The 21285-nt window shown below is 42.6% G+C and overlaps 1 protein-coding gene across 1 annotated transcript in view; it reads right to left on the bottom strand.

Moving 5' to 3' along the window:
* LOC126101327 (odorant receptor Or2-like) overlaps positions 1-21285 on the bottom strand; it is a 98389-nt gene that overhangs the window by 22764 nt on the left and 54340 nt on the right. The window contains exon 3 of the mRNA XM_049911999.1: positions 8268-8369. Within this exon, the coding sequence (XP_049767956.1) occupies positions 8268-8369 (102 nt within the window). The remainder of the gene's footprint in view (positions 1-8267; positions 8370-21285) is intronic.

Consider the following 21285-nt stretch of genomic DNA (forward strand, 5'->3'; position numbering starts at 1 on the left):
TGGACGGCGCTATGTACTGAACTGAGTCTGTTCTGGAGGTAACAAGTGTTATTCTCTTACAGGGGAGTAAGTCCCAATAGCCATACCCATATAGTGAGGTAGATTTTGTGTAGTAGAGCTCACTATTTGCATCTGTTTTTTGTTGAAAAATAAATGCCTTTTGGAGAGCCTTTTTCGAGTAAAACACAGTATCACCTCTTTCACTCTTCACTCGTACTTGGTTGGGTGATGTCACACCTTCATCAAAGGGGTGCCCTATATTTTACAAAAAGGAAATTGAGCCGTGGCGCTCAATGACAGGGGATGCTATCCTTCGGCAGGATCTTTGTGAGGGTTTCAAGAGGATGAGTAGAGAAACTAGCCACGAGATGTCGGAGTTGTGGCGCGAAAGAGGAGACGCGTGCGGACGGCGCTCGCGAGAAGGAGCTTGGGGGGGGGGGGGGGGCAAGTACAGTTGTTGTTGAGATTGGCGGCTGCTGCTGCCATGGTCGGCTACGATTGTCTTTCGCTGATGGGGTCTGAGGAGCTGAGAAGTGGTGGTCTCTTGTCTATTGGTACCACTGTGCACGCCGTCTGATGGGACCAGTTCCGGTGATTGGAAACAGTGAGCCCTGCTGCACTTCTGATAGATCTGAGTGCAACGAATTTTTGTAAAGTGGCGAATTGTACAAAAGATTGGTTGTGAGTGTTTTTCATGAACCGAGCTTAACGCTTGGAGCTGTGCACGATGGTTAAATGTGTCACAAGTGTAGTAGGTTCAAGCAAATGTCGGGCTTGCTGTAATTACATACATTAGTGCAGACCGGCAGTAACTTAGTACACCCACGCTTCGTTCTTGTCAGGTAATGGCGTCTGACTTCGTGTCAATGTTGATATGTCGAGCAGCCATTTAAACAATATAAGCTTTCGATGTGGGTGATTATTGATCCTTAGTAATATTATAAACTGAATCTATTGTAGTGTACTAATCTTCGGGTACTGTAATTGGTCGCCTTTCACTTCCTGTTGTTGGGTAAGTGATTCAGGTTTGGTTTTTTTCATCAGCCTTATCACTGGTTTGATGCGGCCGCCATGAATTCATTTCCTGTGGCAACCTCTTCATCACAGAGTTGCACTTGTAACCTACGTTCTCAATTATTTCGTGGATATATTCCAATCTTTGTCTTCCTCTACAGTATTTGCTCTCTACAGCTCTCTCTATTGCCATGGAAGTCATTGGATTGGATTGTTTGGGGAAAGAGACCCAACAGCGAGGTCATCAGTCTCATCGGATTAGGGAAGGACGGGGAAGGAAGTCGTCGATGCCCTTTCAAAGGAACCATTCCGGCATTTGCCTAGAGCGATTTAGGGAAATCACGGAAAACCTAAATCAGGACGGCCGGATGCGGGATTGAACCGTCGTCCTCCCAAATGCGAGTCCAGTGTGCTTACGACTGCGCCACCTCGCTCGGTGGAAGTCATTCTCTGACGCCTTAACAGATGTCCTGTCACCCTAATCCTTCTTCTTGTCATTGTTTTCCACAGATTCCTTTCCGCTCCGATTCTGTGCAGAACTTCCTCATTCCTTGCCTTATTAGTTAACCTAAGTTTCAGCATTCGTCTGCATCACCACATCTCAAATGCTTAGATTCTTTTCTATTCCGGTTTTCCCACAATCCATGCTTCACTACCATACAATGCTGTGCTCCAAATGTACATTCTCAGAAATTTCATCCTCAAATTAAGGTCTATGTCCCATGCTAGTAGACTATTCTTGGCCAGGAATGTACTTTTTGCCAGTGCTAGTCTGCTTTTGATGTCCTTGGCTCTCAGCATTATGGGACTTTGCTTCCGAGGTCATCAGTCCTCTACAACCTAGAACTACTTAAACCTAACTAACCTAAGGACATCACACACATCCATGCCCGAGGCAGGATTCGAACCTGCCACCGTAGCGGTCGCGCGGTTCCAGATTGTACCGCCTAGAACCGCTCGGTCACTCCAGCCGGCTTTTGGTGTCCTTCTTGCTCTGTCGGTCATGGGTCATTTTGCTGCCTAGGTACCAGTATTCCTTTACTTCATCTACTTTGCTACTTATAGTCGTGATGTTCACTGTTGTTCCATTCAGAAGATCATGTAAATCTTCAATGTCACTCAGGATAGCACAGTGATCAGCTAATCGTATCATTGATATCCTTTCACCTTGTTGCTTACGGTGGTTCAAATAGCCTGGACCTATCAACCTATCAGCTGATGGAGGACGGAAACTTTCCAATGCAGTAATCGTATTTTTAATATTGTTGTGACGAAGAGAACAGGTTGGCGCCTTGGCCTTGTATTATTATGGACTAAGTTGTGTACGTAACAGCTGTGTTAAAGTTATTATGTGTAAAGGTTTCTGTTAATGCACCTCTTATTCTACTTGCCATTTGGAAACTGAACTGTATATAAGTGTGTGGATAGCAGCATTTTCTTACATTCTTTGCGAGATTACTAGGCAGTTACTGCTGTCTGATTTTACGATTTTAGCCAGTTGTGTGTCTTGAGAAATGATAGTTTCTGAAATGAAGTAACTAACGGTCTTATTTGTGTTGGTATTCTTGATGTTATAAATTTAATCAGTCATTTTCTTAGTCAGTATTTATTGGGCTTAAGTTTTGGCACGAATTCAGGGAGTTGCTTGTAGTTGGAGATGTTGATTGCCTTAATAATTGCAACATATGTCAAGCAAACATCTTACTTAAAATAGCATTATTTGGAATAGTTTCTTGAATCTGTTACAGCTATTAAGATATGAGGTGATTAAGATAATTTTTATTCTTTAAGGAGATAATTATTTTTACCTTTTTTGAAAGAGATCTTTATTCTAAGTATATCTTATATTGTTCAAGCTGAGAGAGATCTGTAAAAAAAATTTTTTCTCTTTCTTAACGCGTCATTATCATAAACATACGCTATTAGTTAAGGTTGCTATATCGAATGAAGCTTACCAATTGTTAAATAAATTTTCTGTTAACGATTTTTAACTGTGAATAGTGTCGCTGTTGTTTCCTTGGGATCCCCTCCAAAAACATGTCTTTGTGCTGGCATTTACGTTCCCCTTAGTAGAACCCATTTCAGAAATGTCGATGAGAACAACTTACAAGTATTCTTATCCACTTGTTAGTACATTTTACCCCACTTCTGAATTTTATGAAATGGGAAATACTAACTCTTTCCGCTTCCACAATCCGATTAACAATGTCGATGCCATAAAATTGTAGTGGAGACGATCAGCATGATTTGAGTGAACCAAATATGTCCAAAAGAGGAAGTTCTAGTATGTACCAGGACCACTTATTGTTGTTGCTGTCGTCTTCAGTCCTGAGCCTGGTTTGATGCAGCTCTCCATGCTACTCTATCGTGTGCAAGCTTCTTCATCTCCCAGTACTTACAGCAACCTACATGCTTCTGAATCTGCTTAGTGTATTCGTCTCTTGGTCTCCCTCTACAATTTTTACCCTCCACGCTGCCCTCCAATACTAAATTTGTAATCCCTTGATGCCTCAGAACATATCTTAACAACCGGTCCCTTTTTCTTGTCAAGTTCTACCACAAAATCCGCTTCTCCCCAATTCTATTCAATACCTCCTCATTAGTTATGTGATCTACCCATCTAATCTTCAGCATTCGTCTGTAGCATCACATTTCGAAAGCTTCTATTCTCTTCTTGTCCAAACTATTTATCGTCCATGTTTCACTTCCATACATGGCTACACTCCATACAAATACTTTCAGAAACGACTTCCTCACACTTAAATCTATACCCGATGTTAACCAATTTATCTTCTTCAGAAACCCTTTCCTTGCCATTGCCAGTCTACATTTTATATCCTCTCTACTTCGACCATCATCAGTTATTTTGCTCCGGAAATACCAAAACTCCTTTACTACTTTAAGTGCCTCATTTCCTAATCTAATTCCCTCAGCATCACCCGATTTAATTTGACTACATTCCATTATCCTCATTTTGCTTATGTTGATGTTCATCTTATATCCTCCTTTCAATACACTGTCCATTCTGTTCAGCTGCTCTTCCAGGTCCTTTGCTGTCTCTGACAGAATTACAAGGTCATCGGCGAACCTCAAAGTTTTAATTTCTTCTCCATGGATTTTAATACCTACTCCGAATTTCTCTTTTATTTCCTTTACTGCTTGGTCAATATACAGGTTGAATAACATCGGTGAGAGGCTACAACCCTGTCTCTCTCCAATCCCAACCACTGCTTCCCTTTCATACCCCTCGACTCTTATAACTGCCATCTGGTTTCTGTACAAATTGTAAATAGCCTTTCGCTCCCTGTATTTTACCCCTGCCCCCTTCAGAATTTGAAAGAGAGTATTCCAGTCAACATTGTCAAAAGCTGTCCCTAAGTCTCTAAATGCTAGAAATGTAGGTTTGCCTTTCCTTAATCTATTTTCTAAGATAAGTCGTAGGGTCAGTATTGCCTCACGTGTTCCAATATTTCTACGGAATCCAAACAGATCCTCCCCAAAGTCGGCTTCTACTAGTGTTTCCATTCGTCTGTAAAGAATTCGCGTTAGTATTTTGTAACTGTGGCTTATTAAACTGATTGTTCGGTATTTTTCACATCTGTCAACACCGGCTTTCTTTGGGATTGGAATTATTATATTCTACTTGAAGTCTGAGGGTATTTCACCTTCTCGTACATCTTGCTCACCAGATGGTAGAGGTTTGTCAGGACTGGCTCTCCCAATGCCATCAGTAGTCCTAATGGAATGTTGTCCACTTCCAGGGCCTGGTTTCGACTCATGTCTTTTAGTGGTCTGTCAAACTCTTCACGCAGTATGATATCTCCCATTTCATCTTCATCTACATCCTCTTATATATCCATAATATTGTCCTCAAGCATTTATTGTTAATAAAATAATAACTTTAAAATTTTTGTGAATAACAGTTGCATGGAATCCTGAGAAGATATTAGTAAGTAATACATTTTACTGTATTATCCTACTCACACCACTCGAGCTGTGATTTCCTTAAATACGACTTTCTTGTGCTAGAGGGAGAGTTATCGGGTTTATCCATTTACTCACATGCAGAAAATAAAAATTAACGAAATTCGTCACTTTCAAACCATTCGCTATCATTAAGTGCATGCAGGTGATTCCCTTACGATGTTACAAACTGGTGGTGGTGAAGGGTAAAAGTATGAATTTGAGGTAAGTTACCATGATCCGAAGACGTCCGAGTCGAAAGTTACGAACGAAAATCGTTCTATTAACAAAGACAGTGAAATAGATGTACTGGTACACTGTTGCTAAGATTGTAGGGTAGGCAACTTCCAGAGGTAGTACTGTGGTTCAAAACTAGAAAAAAAACGGCGCAGTAAACGTGGACTCTAAAATGCATACTTCAAGAGCTACGAGCACTTGTTCATCTTCGATACCATGAAACGCGTCTCTACTATTACAAGCGCTTTGTTTTTCATATTTTTGGAAGAGGTAGTATGGAAAAAAACAAGAAAAAAGTACCAGTAAATATGGGGCTCTGCAATGCATACTTTAAGACGTATCAGCACGTGTTCAGCTTCGTTACGGTGAAACTAATGTCTTCTAGTGAACAAGTGCCCATAGCTCGTAAAATACACGTGTTAGAGCACGTATTTTTTTAATTTTTTTTGTCGTTGCAACCATCTCTGAAAGCTGCATACTATATAATCTTGGCAACTACAGTACCGGGACATGTATTTCACTGTCAGAGATATCGAACGATTTTCATTTCTAATTTTCTACTCGACCGTTTCCGAACCAAGATCTTCTACCTCAAACTGATACAATTATCCTTGTCACTCGTCCATGAAAGTTTGTAACGTCATAACCGAATCAAAATGTACATAGAAGGAAAAAAAGTCGCAACATCGGAAAATAATTAGTGTAGATAATGAAATGTCGTGAGTACATTTTTTCTAGGTAACATACTTCAGTGATTAAAGTTGCAAGATAATAGGTTAATGCAAGCGCGAGATAAGCCATTGTAAATGTGGTATGCTGATATATCAATAATCGGTGTAGCCACCACCAAGTTGAATGAAAACATGCAAACGTGCATGTATTATGTTGTACTGGTGCCGGAAGTCAGTTTGCGCGATGGGTTTGCATTCCTGATGCACTTTGTCGGTCAATACAGGGATGGTTAATGTTGTTTGTGGATGCTGCTGGAGATGTGCTCGATTGGCTACAGATGTGGTTATCGATCAGGTGAAGGCAGCATGTCGTCACTCAATAGAACATGTTGGGTTACAACAGCAATATGTGGGCGAGCGCTAACCTCTTGGGAAAACACTCCCTTGAATGCTGTTCGTGAATGGCAGTAGAACGGGTCTGATCCCCAGATTGACGAACAAATTGGATGTCTGTGTCATACCAAATTGCGGCCACAGGTCACGTGTAGGTTCAGTGTGTCTCGCAAGCAAACAGGTTGGTGCAGGATCTCAACTGTCTCCTTCAAACCAATGGCACCGAGGCAGAACCAGCTTTCATCAGGAAACACAACTGACCTCCACCCTGTCCTCCAATGCGCTCGCACCTGACACTGAAGTCGCAAATGACAGTGGTTTGAGGTCAGTGGAATGCACGCTACAGAGCGTATGGTTCCCAGATGTTTTTGAACTAACTTATTTGTAACAGTTCATTGTATCAGTATGGTGCCAACTGCTGCTCAAACCACTGCTGCAGATGCCGTACGATTCCAGAGCACCGGCCGGAGTGGCCGAGCGGCTCTAGCCGCTACGGTCGCAGGTTCGAATCCTGCTTCAGGCATGGATGTGTGTGATGTCCTTAGGTTAGTTAGATTTAAGTAGTTCTACGTTCTAGGGGACTTATGACCTCAGCAGTTCAGTCCCATAGTGTTCAGAGCCATCTGAACCATTTTTGTTCTCGTGACGGCCGCTGTCGGCATTCATGTACAGTTACTACACTCGTGGCAAGTCTTACTGCAGTATCGCAGAAGGAACATTCAGCTTCTCATAGTCCTATTAGACGACCTCAGTGAAACTTAGTGAGGTGTCGATAATTGCATCTGTGCTATCTAAAGGGTTTTCTTACTACCAACATCTCAGTATGTCCAATATCAAAGGCAACGACCATTACAGTGTGTATTGACTTCTTAACGTTGTCCTCGATGGTGAGTGTTCATCGGAGGTGAGGGTATCATCTGGAGTGCCTCAGGAAAGTGTGGTAGGTCCGCTCTTGTTTTCTATCTACATAAATGATCTTTTGGATAGGGTGGATAGCAATGTGCTGCTGTTTGCTGATGATGCTGTGGTGTACGGGAAAGTGTCGTCGTTGAGTGAACGTAGGAGGGTACAAGATGACTTGGACAGGATTTGGCAGCTAACTCTAAATATAGATAAATGTAAATTAGTGCAGATGAAAAAGAATCTTGTAATGTTTGAATACTCCATTAGTAGTGTAACGCTTGACACAGTCACGTCGATTAAATGTTTAGGCGTAACATTGCAGAGCGATATGATGTGGGACAAGCATGTATTGGCAGTTGTGGGGAAGGCGGATAGTTGTCTTCGGTTCAATGGTAGAATTTTGGGAAGATGTGGTTCATCTGTAAAGGAGACCGCTTATAAAACACTAATACGACCTATTCTTGAGTACTGCTCGAGCGTTTGGGACCCCTATCAGGTCGGATTGATGGAGGACATTGAAGCAATTCAGAGGCGGGCTGCTAGATTTGTTACTGGTAGGTTTGATCATGACGCGAGTGTTCCGGAAATGCTTCAGGAACTCGGGTGGGAGTCTCTAGAGGAAAGGAGGCGTTCTTTTCGTGAATCGCTACTGAGGAAATTTAGATAACCAGCATTTGAGGCTGACTGCAGTACAATTTTACTGCCGCCAACTTACATTTCGCGGAAAGACCACAAAGATAAGATAAGAGAGATTAGGTCTCGTGCAGAGGCATATAGGCAGTCATTTTTCCCTCGTTCTGTTTGGGGGTGGAACAGGGAGAGAATATACTAGTTGTGGTACGACGTACCCTCCGCCACGCACCGTATGGTGGATTGCGGAGTATGTATGTAGATGTAGATGTATATATTTAAAGCAAACCTGATCTGCATCCTCATAGTGACACAGTAATGCGACTGCCGCGAAATCTGAATAGACATCATCTTTCGGATGTAGAAACACGCCTACCAGCATTCGTTTATGTCGCACAACTCCTTTTTGGTGTTGCAATTTTTTTGCCGTCGGTGTCAAACTGAAGTAGTTCTCACCTGTTCTGTTACTTGATGAGCAGCCCAACAATAGAGGTAAACCTGTCCTCCCGGTATGGGAAGAAAAGAGATGCATCTGATAACTCCAGTGATGTCTGAGCCCTGTAAAAAGAAAACAAGGGAATTCCACATCAGAAAAAAATATTTTTTCACTTTGTAAAGCTGCCGTATCTACGAAATTAAATTGCATGTACAGTCACAAACGTGAGTCGATAGTAAGAAAGTACCTACATTAAACGAGTCCAAGCGACGCGTAGGGGCAACTTTGAGAAACAACCGTTATTGGGTTGGTTTTAGATGTATTATTGCAGAACTCATCATCGCTCCGAAAGTAGAATCCTAAAAATACTTAATCGTTTCCATTTTTCGGAGAGCTTAGTTTTTGAGAAGGTAAGTGGTAGTATGAAAAGGAGCTTTAATTTCCCGTAAGATTAAGAACCATAACATTCTCTACCTTAAGTAAGCATAACTAACATTTTTGTGAACGCTAGTGATATACAATCCACAACTATTGGAAACGAGAAAGAGGGAACTATCGCTAAGTAGTATCTGGTGAAAACATTTTCGCTGAAGTAACTGTGTGATGTGCGATATGTTAATGCAAAGGTGCTCGTACAGCGAAGCTGTACTCCATTATGCCATGTATGTCTTTGAAGAGACAACGCGAGACGTTGAGCCTGAATTTTTTGTCTCATTTTGAAAAATTGATTCAGAAAATTCATATTTTGTTTTACAGATTTTCTTAAAAAAGCATACCACTCTGTTAAGAAACAAGTTTCTTATCAGTATAACCAAATACACAACTCGTACCACCACTAGCCAAAAATCGTTTTCGATATCTTGAGTTTCTGAACTGGGGGTTGCGTTCACTGGTCCTGCAGAACTGTGTTTAGTAAAAGGATTCGTCACTAATCCTTGGTATGAAGATAACATGAATAGTTGCAGAATGGTCAGTCCCCATCACGGCAGTTTTCAACTCTCTGATGAAATTACAGTGTTAAACAAATATGTAAGACTGAATTACTTACTGAATACATTGACAGGTACTGAAATGGAGAGACACAGAAAACAAAGGTTGAAAGTAGTGTGTTATAATTTGCCAACTTCCGTGAATTCTGTTTTGTGTGTCTGCTACTCGCGAGCTGTCTTTGCTGTTACATCTGCACCCACTGAATAATTTTCAATAAAGGCACCTCTGTCTACTATAAGACTTTGTCTTTGCTAAGATCTTTGAGGCAAGAACAGCTTTAGGCAATGAGGATTGAGGGCGCAGAATTTGGTTGCACGACTTGCGGGTTTGTAGCGGTACAAAGGTTCTTCTTGGTCTGATTCCGTTCGACTCTGGAGTGAAGGTGATCTTTCACTTGTGTGTGATGTGGTGTGCAAAATGGCCTGATTGCACTGAGTTATACTGAGAAAGAAGTTAAGCGATGAATGAAAGCAGCCTAGGGTTTGCATTCATAACGTTATACTGAGAATTGTACGCAACATACACTGAAGTGCCAAAGAAACTGGTGTAGGCATGCATATTCAAATATAGAGATATGTAAATAGGCAGATTACGGCGCTGCAGTCGGCAACGTCTATATAAGACGACAAGTATCTGGCACAATTCTTAGATCGGTTACTGCTGCCAAAGTGGCACGTTATCAAGATTTAACTGAGTCTGAACGTGGTGTTATAGTCAGTGCACGAGTGATGGGACACGGCATCTCTGAAGTAGTGATGAAGTGGTGTTTTTTCCGTATGACCACTTCACGAGTGTACCCTGAATATCAGGAATCCAACATCGCTGTGGTCGGAAAAAGATCCTGCAAGAACGGGACCAACGACGACTGAAGAGAATCAACGTGACAGAAGTGCTACTTTTCCACAAATTGCAGCAGATTTTAGTGCTAGGCCATCAACATCTACATCTACATCTACATCTACATTTATACTCCGCAAGCCACCCAACGGTGTGTGGCGGAGGGCATTAGTGTATTAGTGTGTGAACCATTCAACAAAATGTAAACATAGGCTTCCGCAGCCGTTGTTACAATCAATAAAATTCTTCTGGGTTCGAGGAAAGAGCAATAAAAGAACACCTAATACCCTTCCTCCTCACCCTCATATCCTTCATAGTATATAAGAAACCAAACTCGTGCTCATTCAGCAGTTAGTAGTTCACCCTGACGAAGGCTTCTGGCAATAGTCGCCGAAACGTCGGAATTTTATAGTCAGCAATGCGGCCTCAAGCACAGAAGAACTTAATTGACCATTCAACAAAACATCATCGATATGGGCTTTCAGAGCACGCAAGGCGTCAGACAAATAACACACCTACCAGTGAATTCCTGAAGCAATTCAGGTTACATCGATGAGGCACACGACATAGTTACATGAAAATGTAGAATTTTATTGATTTACAAATCGAATAAAGAAGCTGAAATTTCGTGTTTATAAACCACTAACACTCACACTGGGAATTGCATCCAAGTAATTTCCAAGACCCAAGCTATGAGATGCAGTTCTGAGGAAAGTAGAATTTTACGATGGCAACGCCCGTCCTATGTTCGGCCGAAACCTTCACAGCAGGACACCCACTGGACACAATGTGACGAAGTAGGCACTGTGCAGGCTACCGCCAAAAGCCGCCCTTGTCTCTGGAAGACAGCCAATAAATCTAGCTTTTAACAACGACCCTTCGGAAAGCCTTTCTGCAGGAACACGGCTGGAAATGGCAGATAGTCTTCCAGACAAAGACCCACTCAAAACATTGGTGACTCACTGTGGCCACATGCGCTGTATTCCACGTGGAAAAAAGCTGTTTGTCTCAGTATTACGTAGCAGAAGTTGAACTCCCCTAAGCAAGAAACTGTGCCTTTGACAGGCTACAGAAATTCTAGTAGGTGCAGTTATAACAAGTAAAAACGCTCTGATTAGCCAGAAAGAAAAAGCGTGCTTCAAGTAATTATTGGAGCAATCTTTTTAACAACATGCCTACTTCGACATTCAATAAATCAATTTTCACCGAGACATCACTTTGATGTAGGCAAAATGCAGACAGAAAAATTTACTCTTCTCTTGCAACAAATCGTCGTATATCTGAGCAACGCTACTCGCGCCGAGCTGAGGCGATAGCGAGAGTAATTATGTGAACACTTGTGCACTGGCTCGTTCCAACTCTTAAGGAGTTGAACTGCCAAGTCTCCTAGTATCGAGAATTGCGCAGAGCACTGACAGTTAACGCTTGGCGAGCGATTTGAAAGCAGCAACGTATGCGCTATTCCAACCACATAGCGTGCACCATGCCAATAAATTTAGCAAGGGAATAATTAGGAGTTTCGGCTTTACCGAAGACGTAGGAAATGTACCAGACTGTTGTTTAACAGTCGAGTGAGATTTAGAACTGATTCTCGGATTCACAGTTCACGTAAACAGCAGCCACTGCCGTCGCCGACGAAAGGTAAACACGCGCGCTCACGATACGCCAGCAAGTGATATTTAGTTGACACTCAGGACTGTAGTCGTCTCCGTCTCTCTTATGTTTTTCGTACATTCAACCATGATCTGTAGTTAAACATATTCTCAACTGTCGAGCTTAATTGAAAGGAAAACACCCGATATATCTGTTCTAACGAAAAGAATTGATCAGACAATGCAGAGTGCTTTATACTCTGAAGTCACTGAAATGTTTTAATTGTGCAGCTATATCTGCAATTATATTTGTACACACTATACAAACCACATTCATTTTTGGGTATTTTCATCATGCATTCTAGCTTAATTGATATCTCTGCCCACAATTGTATTTAATTTTTTTTTCTATTTTATCGACCCACAGACATGGCCATCAATCATCTTACTACTAAAGAACCTTAGAATAGTTAGGAATTTCGCTTCACAGTTGTAAACACCCAATACCAATATTTTACCATCCTGTCCATATTATAATTATGATTGCTATGTCACGAAGTCATACTTCAAGTAGAAGTAAACCTTAACAACGAAAATATAAGATATTCATTTTTGCTAACATATGGTTACGCCTGACCCCGTACATTAATTTTTGTTAGCGATAACATTTCTTTTACAGGGAGTGTAGTGGAATCGACTTGAGGTCACTATCTGATTACACCACGGTCCGTACTACTTGCACAGGTCCGCAGCTCGTGGTCGTGCGGTAGTGTTCTCGCTTCCCACGCCTGGGTTCCCGGGTTCGATTCCCGACGGGGTCAGGGATTTTCTCTGCCTCGTGATGACTGGGTGTTGTGTGATGTCCTTATGTTAGTTAGGTTTAAGTAGTTCTACGTTCTAGGGGACTGATGACCATAGATGTTAAGTCCCATAGTGCTCAGAGCCATTTGAACCATTTTTTTACTACTTGAACTCTTCTCAACTCAGTATGGTGAGCTGGTGTCTTCATACCTTGCAACCCGTAAGTTCAACACAAATTCCTGGAATACCCACAGAGCGTCCTTGCATAACTGTGGTCGAACATAGATCAGCTCTGTCTCACACATGTCAGAAGCTGAAGGCCCCCTCTTGTACCCTTGATGACTGCACGACCTAAACTTTACGTCATGCCTGGGCCCATCAACACCGGCAGTGGACTGTTGATGCCTGGAAATATGTTTCCTGGTCAGACGAGTCTCGTTTCAAAATATATCGAGTGAATGGATGTGTACAGATATGGAGTAAACCTCATGAATCCATGGACCCTACATGTCAGCATGAGCCTGTTCATGTTGGTGGAGGCTCTGTAATGGCGCGGGGCGTGTGCTGATGGAATAATATAGGACCCCTGAGACGTCTGGATACGACTCTGACATGTGACACGTACGTAAGCATCATTTCTGATCGCCTACGTCCAGTCATGTCCATTACTCATTCCGACCAACTTGGGAAATTCCAACAGGACAATGCAGCACTCTACAGGCACACAATTGTTACAGAATGGCTCCAGGAAGACACATCTGAGCATAGAAACCTCCGCTGGCCAGTAAACTCCCTAGACATGAACATTATTGAGCCTCTCTGGGATGCTTTGCAACGTGTTGTTCAGAAGAGATTTCCAGCCCCTCGTACTCTTACGGATTTATGGACAGCCCTACAGGCTTCATGGTCTCAATTCCCTGCAGCACTACTTCAGACATTAGTCGAGTCCATACCACGTCATGTTGCAGCACTTCTGCGCGCTCGCGGGGCCGCTACACGATATTGGGCAGGCGTACCAGTTTCTTTGGCTCTTCAGTCTATCTCCGTGTTTCTGCTTTGGAAGACAAGGTAATGCTTCCTATAATTACAAACTTGGCGAACCATTTTAATAAGTAATATTCGTTGGGTACGGTTGTTGTTGTTGTTGTGGTCTTCAGTCCTGAGACTGGTTTGATGCAGCTCTCCATGCTACTCTATCAAGCTTCTTCGTCTCCCAGTACCTACTGCGACCTACATCCTTCTGAATCTGCTTAGTGTATTCATCTTTTGGTCTCCCTCTACACCTTTTACCTTCCACGCTGCCCTCCAATACTAAATTGGTGATCCGTTGATGCCTCAGAACATGTCCTACCAACTGATCCCTGGTCAAGTTGTGCCGCAAATTTCTCTTCTCCTCAGTTCCATTGAATACCTTCTCATTAGTTATGTGATCTACCCATCTAATCTTCAGCATTCTTCTGTAGCACCACATTTCGAAAGCTTCTATTCTGTTCTTGTTCAAACTATTTATCGTCAATGTTTCCCTTCCATAAATGGCTACACTCCATACAAATACTTTCAGAAACGACTTCCTGACACTTAAATCTATACTCAATTTTAACAAATTTCTCTTCTTCAGTAATGCTTTCCTTGCCATTGCCAGTCTACATTTTATATCCTCTCTACTTCGACCATCATCAGTTATTTTGCTCCCCAAATAGCATAACTCATTTACTTCTTCAAGTGTCTCATTTCCTAATCTAATTCCCTGAGCATCACCCGACTTAATTCGACAACATTCCATAATCCTCGTTTTGTCTTTGATGATGTTCATCTTATATCCTTCTCTCAAGACACTGTCCATTCCGTTCAACGGTTGGGAACGGTAACAGAAGGAATAGCAGGGTGGTACTCGTAACTAGGATTGATGTAGCGCAGTTTTCATTTTGTTTATATGCTGTATGTGATTCTTAAGTTTAGCAAGCCGATATTCCCTTCATGAAAGGTTTCTTACACTTTTGTATATTTCATGACATGCTTAAGAGATCCTAGGTTACATTTTTTGGTGAGAAATTTTTCCAGTTAACAATAGCAAACCAAATTAGATACCAAAGGACATCCATTTTTCTAAGTACTAATATGTGTCTTTGTAGAATCATACCTGAACGGAAGTCTGAATGCGTAATTTTTCTATACATCTGCCCATTAGTCACTTACAATGGGAGGCCGCCAATTGTGAAATTCCGATTCGATTCATACTGCGCATAATAAAAGCTCATGGCCAGAGGTGTAATGTGGCAAAGCACCAAGATGCACTTCTCAGCCGTTGTCGAGAAAATCGACAGTTAAAAGTAACCGTTGCGGTGAAATACTCTCTACGAGTAGTAAGTTTCTATAGCGTCGTGGCGCAGCGGTAAGCGCTCCGGTTCGTAATCAGAAGGTCGCCAGATCGAATCTCACGCCATGGAAGTTTTTCTTCATTATTTTTTTTTTAATTCAAATGTATACACACACACACACACACACACACACACACACACACACATATATATATATATATATATATATATATATATATATATATATATATATATATATATAATTCCCGGCAATCAGTTGCGACAATTATGCATATAATAAGTTGTTGAAAGTCGTTTGTCGTGGAAAAACTGTCAACTTCGATCATCATTATGTTTTCCGCAAACAAAGTTGTATTTCACAAATGTTATTAATTGTCTTCATAATGTTTACCACGTATAGTTAACGGAAGACGTACAAACGATATTCCGAAACGAATACGTATAGTGTAAGTCAAACGTTTGAATTAGAATAGAGACCCCACGAACACAAATTTGCTGTGGCAGGTATGAAATATAATCTCTGTTACTCGCTCGTTACACTTCAAGGACAGATGTTGAATAGACCGCAACGAGCCGCCACATAACAGCGTAGTTGCCTGCTAACTTGGAAAGAAGGTAGATGCGGTCCCTAGCGCTACTTATAACATCGTCGAAAATCAGTGCGTACGTGAGAGCTTTGGTACCCCCTGTTAAACAAACGGAAAAATGGAGGCGGTACAATTGGAGAGCGATCCGGGCCCTTCGCATGAAAGTGATGTGATCGAAGAAGATTCCACACACAGTGAATTGGCGAAACAACAATTGAAAGATGAGTTGGTGTATTTTGAATGCCTTCTTCGTAACAGTAATCGCATCGCAGCAGAACCGTCATCATCAATCAACGAAGAAGCCTTGGTAATTGGAAAAGAAATGTTCCAGAATACGCTGCAAATGCTCGCCGAAAAAACCGTCGTTCACGATGAGGAACTGATAGACATTAATGAAATCGACGATAATTGTAACGTCTAGTAGAAAAAAACATATTATGTAGTAACGAGAAAATTATATGTATCATATTGTGTTATTTTATAAAATTATGTATTTTTTTTAATTATTTATTTTTGAGAATATCTGCGTCGGCGAGTAATGAAACCGCCACAGACGATAAATATCAAACAAAGATTAGAATAGGTAACTAGTATATAATACGTGACGAACATTAATTTCTCTGTCTTCTTCTTCTTGGAGTTAAGCGAGTAGGATATCCTGTGACGTTGTATTGTACGCTAGCGTAGCATTCCTTTGTCAAGACTGAAAGATGTACGCCATTACGTGCGCATTTTGAAGGTGTGTAACAGTTAACGTATTTAAATGTTTGAATAGAGTTATTTAAATGAAGACTTGCATTATTAATTGTTATAGCTTGCTTGCATATTATCCCATCCTGTTGAGACATTTTTCAGTTATTTAAATATTACCTGTGGTGCCGAGCTGCGCGGCGAACGAAAGAGCCGCTGCCGCGGCGTATTCAAACTACCTCAAATAGAATCTATCATACCGCAAGGAAGCGGGAAAGTAATAGTGAAATAATATTATTTCTTTTAGCTTCTGGACTTGCAGTGTTGCAGGTTGACGCGGGCTGCTGATAATATATAGCTAACAGTGCAAAAAAGATAATGTACCTTCAAATCTAATAGGAATCTTGCTGTGCTCGGTTCTGATCTGGCAAACTTTATAGTGAAAACGTATTTTTTCAATAAGAGTCTCATGTTCTTGTGCTAGTCGTGGTATTGAATGGTGTTTTACCGAGAAACAAAATCCACTGCAAAATCTTGTTGTTGAACAATCATACGAACTGTAACATCAATATTCATAACAAAGTAATTTTCATTTTCAATAACTATAAAGTAGGGAAGATATGTTGATTTTTAGAATGAGTTACAGTCACGAAAAATGTTCCTTTAATAGAAGGCCAGATACAGAACAATAAGAACTCAATATATTCTGTTTTGTTAAAAAGTAATGACGATAAAGAAATTCATAGCACAGCATTACTAAAAGATATTTCGCGGCTCTTTTCATATATGCGTTGTTACGCAAAAAATAATAATAATAATAATAGAAAAGAGTGACACGAACAACGACGCGAAACTGGCGCCCAACGTGGGGCCCGAATTTGCAGTGGCCACAAAAATAAAATTTTTATGTATTTTCCTTTCAGTGTCTATTGTTATATATGTATATATGTATGTATTTAGTGATAAATGTATGTATGTGTATCATGATCAATGCAATGTATTAATGAATGTACAAACACTCTTTCATGAAAAAACGCACTACTGCAAGTGAGTCAGAGGAGACGATACTGATAGTACTGAGAAACTATAACGACTACGTAATCCGGGGGCAGCCGAACCCCGAGATCAGGTAAACTAAAGGTAAGACTACAGTGTAGTTGTCCTGTTTGTAGAAGATGAACCCCAGTGAAGTGATCTCATATCGCTAGTGGTGTGCGTAGTTTGATGTTAGTGTTTATGACAGGACAGAGTTGATGGTAGATAGTAATTTTTAGTGTGCAGTGTAGTGTAGATAAATTAACGTATTTTGTGTGCAAGTGGCAAAACTGTTAGATCTTGTGTTAGAGGAGGCAATTTAGGAATATGGTTAAATTGCGTAGTCAACGTCCGAGCAATATGGATACTGAGGAAGAGCCATTAATTAGTGGAGGAAATGTAGAAACGGGTACCTTAAGCAATACAAGTACTCTCTTTGAGGATATACCATGCGAAAATGTGGGGGCAGGGGCACAGGAAGTGGTACCACAGCCCACTAGTGCTCAAGGAGATGTAGATAAAGAAATTGCACCAACCCCAGAAAAGCAGGAACCAGAGAGTGGTAATCTGCCTGGCGGGTATTCACTTAAGGTGATATTAGAACGCGTGCTGGATTACCAGGCAAAATTTGCGCAACAGCAAGCTGAGCGAGATCGCCAGCAAGCTGAGCGAGATCGCCAGCAAGCTGAGCGAGATCGGAAGCAAGCTGAGCGAGATCGCCAGCAATCTGAGCGGGACCAGCAACTTGCGCAATCGTTAGAAAATATGAAAAAGGAGATTGCCGATATGAAACAGAATTATGAGTCGATACCTAAAGCCGTGCAGGAGTTGACGGTACAGGTCAACAACCTGCAAGTAGCAAATACCAACAGGGTAGACGAGATAGGTGTCTTAGCCAACCGAGTAGAAAAGCTAGAAATAGATTCCACACAGCTTGTAGAGCAGAAGTGGAACGAACAAGCGACTAAAATTGAAACCGAATTCAACTCATGGCTAGAAGCGAAGGAGAGTGAGATCGACAAAAATATTAATTCTAAGGTACAAACAGCCATGGTAGATAGAGATGCTGAATCGTTCAGTACCGCAGTAAATAGTCAGGTACAGAATGATGTGCAAACCATCAAACAAATACTCAATGAGGATATTCCGCAGTGGCAAGTGACTATTAGTAAACGGATATCCGACTTGGAAAAGGGTTTAGCACAAAACAGAAAACATATAGAATATGAAACTATGTCGCCAACAGCCAATGTATTTGGCAACGCACAAACTTATACGCGACACAACAACGGTGAAGCTGTAGGCGATAATGCGAAGAGCTGTAGCTTCAGTTCGGAGCACACAGCCTATGTCCCAGGAGCAAATCCATATAGTCCAAAAATATTAAATGAAGAAAGTTTAATCAAAAATAGGCAGTTTCAAACGTTTACTACTGAACGGATGTCAGTTCACCCAGTAGTATTCATAAAAAGCTTTAAAAATATCTTGCCTAGTGTGTGGAACGAAGCACAGAAAATTCAATACGTAATGTCATACATTCAAGGTGATGCAGCGTTGTGGGCTACGGAAGTAGCAGACAGCTGCATGACGTATGAACAGTTCGAAAGGGCGTTTTTGTCGAAATATTGGTCGCCTTGTATACAAGAGCGGCTAAGAAAAGAAGTATACAATCCCGAACCGTACTCACCCCGTCTTGGGAATTTGAGACGGTATTTTGAAAAGTATATAAACAAAACGCGCTACTGGGACGAGCCTATATCACCAAGAGACATAATAAGACTCCTAAAATCACATTTACCCATTCATATCAAAGAGAAATTAATACACGTACCAGAGAGCGATATGGAACATTTCCTGTCTGTTCTAGATTCAATAGACTTAATCCAGGAGGACGCAAAAGCAGCGTGTGATCACTCGCGGAATAATGGATCAGGGTGTAAACACGACAGAAATAATAGTGCACAAAACCACAACCATGGAAATGGTGGGGGTGGTAACAAGCGGCAAGAGCATTCGCAAAATGGTAATAATGGGAGAAGTCAGAACGGGTATGGGCAACCAACCTATAACAAAAAGCGTCGATTTGACGACCGGTACGACTCCGGAATGTCAGGGACCAATCGCTGGAAAAATGCGCGAGGTCAGTGGCATAGCAATTATAGTGACAGTAATCGCAATTGAAATCAGAATCAGCGAACAAGCCCAGAGCGACAAGGTAATGACCGGTACGACAACAACAGACCGCCACCGAAAAACGCGCCTATTGCGCAGTCGTGGCGGCCTACAAATCAAAACGTACACATAGTAGAGGTTGCGGACAATAGCCGTCCAAGTACCTCACAAGCAAGCAATCCAACAAACTACACTCCTGGAAATGGAAAAAAGAACACATTGACACCGGTGTGTCAGACCCACCATACTTGCTCCGGACACTGCGAGAGGGCTGTACAAGCAATGATCACACGCACGGCACAGCGGACACACCAGGAACCGCGGTGTTGGCCGTCGAATGGCGCTAGCTGCGCAGCATTTGTGCACCGCCGCCGTCAGTGTCAGCCAGTTTGCCGTGGCATACGGAGCTCCATCGCAGTCTTTAACACTGGTAGCATGCCGCGACAGCGTGGACGTGAACCGTATGTGCAGTTGACGGACTTTGAGCGAGGGCGTATAGTGGGCATGCGGAAGGCCGGGTGGACGTACCGCCGAGTTGCTCAACACGTGGGGCGTGAGGTCTCCACAGTACATCGATGTTGTCGCCAGTGGTCGGCGGAAGGTGCACGTGCCCGTCGACCTGGGACCGGACCGCAGCGACGCACGGATGCACGCCAAGACCGTAGGATCCTACGCAGTGCCGTAGGGGACCGCACCGCCACTTCCCAGCAAATTAGGGACACTGTTGCTCCTGGAGTATCGGCGAGGACCATTCGCAACCGTCTCCATGAAGCTGGGATACGGTCCCGCACACCGTTTGGCCGTCTTCCGCTCACGCCCCAACATCGTGCAGTCCGCCTCCAGTGGTGTCGCGACAGGCGTGAATGGAGGGACGAATGGAGACGTGTCGTCTTCAGCGATGAGAGTCGCTTCTGCCTTGGTGCCAATGATGGTCGTATGCGTGTTTGGCGCCGTGCAGGTGAGCGCCACAATCAGGACTGCATACGACCGAGGCACACAGGGCCAACACCCGGCATCATGGTGTGGGGAGCGATCTCCTACACTGGCCGTACACCACTGGTGATCGTCGAGGGGACACTGAATAGTGCACGGTACATCCAAACCGTCATCGAACCCATCGTTCTACCATTCCTAGACCGGCAAGGGAACTTGCTGTTCCAACAGGACAATGCACGTCCGCATGTATCCCGTGCCACCCAACGTGCTCTAGAAGGTGTAAGTCAACTACCCTGGCCAGCAAGATCTCCGGATCTGTCCCCCATTGAGCATGTTTGGGACTGGATGAAGCGTCGTCTCACGCGGTCTGCACGTCCAGCACGAACGCTGGTCCAACTGAGGCGCCAGGTGGAAATGGCATGGCAAGCCGTTCCACAGGACTACATCCAGCATCTCTACGATCGTCTCCATGGGAGAATAGCAGCCTGCATTGCTGCGAAAGGTGGATATACACTGTACTAGTGCCGACATTGTGCATGCTCTGTTGCCTGTGTCTATGTGCCTGTGGTTCTGTCAGTGTGATCATGTGATGTATCTGACCCCAGGAATGTGTCAATAAAGTTTCCCCTTCCTGGGACAATGAATTCACGGTGTTCTTATTTCAATTTCCAGGAGTGTAGAATCGGTCTCGATATGCTCTCCATCGCTTGCCGAGGGGTGGAGTGAGAGCAACACGAATGACAATAATATACCTGGAATATGTATGCTGCGATACAACGACGGTATCAGTATGGATAAAGATCTACTGATCGAACCGCACGAAGGTAAGAAAGATAACAACGAAAATGTGCAAGCCATAATAGAAGCGAAAATCAATGATGTTGCAGTGAATATAATCATCGACACAGGTGCCTCAGTAAGTGTAATGAGTATAGAGTTGTTTAAAGCGCTGGGGAAGGGACGTAGCATACCGACTTTCCCGGTTAATAATTGCAAGGTGTCTGGAGCCATAAGTGCACAGAGCCAATTAGTTAAGTACCAGGTGCAGGTGGAGATTTG

Source organism: Schistocerca cancellata, chromosome 9 (assembly GCF_023864275.1).
Source record: "Schistocerca cancellata isolate TAMUIC-IGC-003103 chromosome 9, iqSchCanc2.1, whole genome shotgun sequence".
Classification (NCBI taxonomy): Eukaryota; Metazoa; Arthropoda; class Insecta; order Orthoptera; family Acrididae; genus Schistocerca; species Schistocerca cancellata.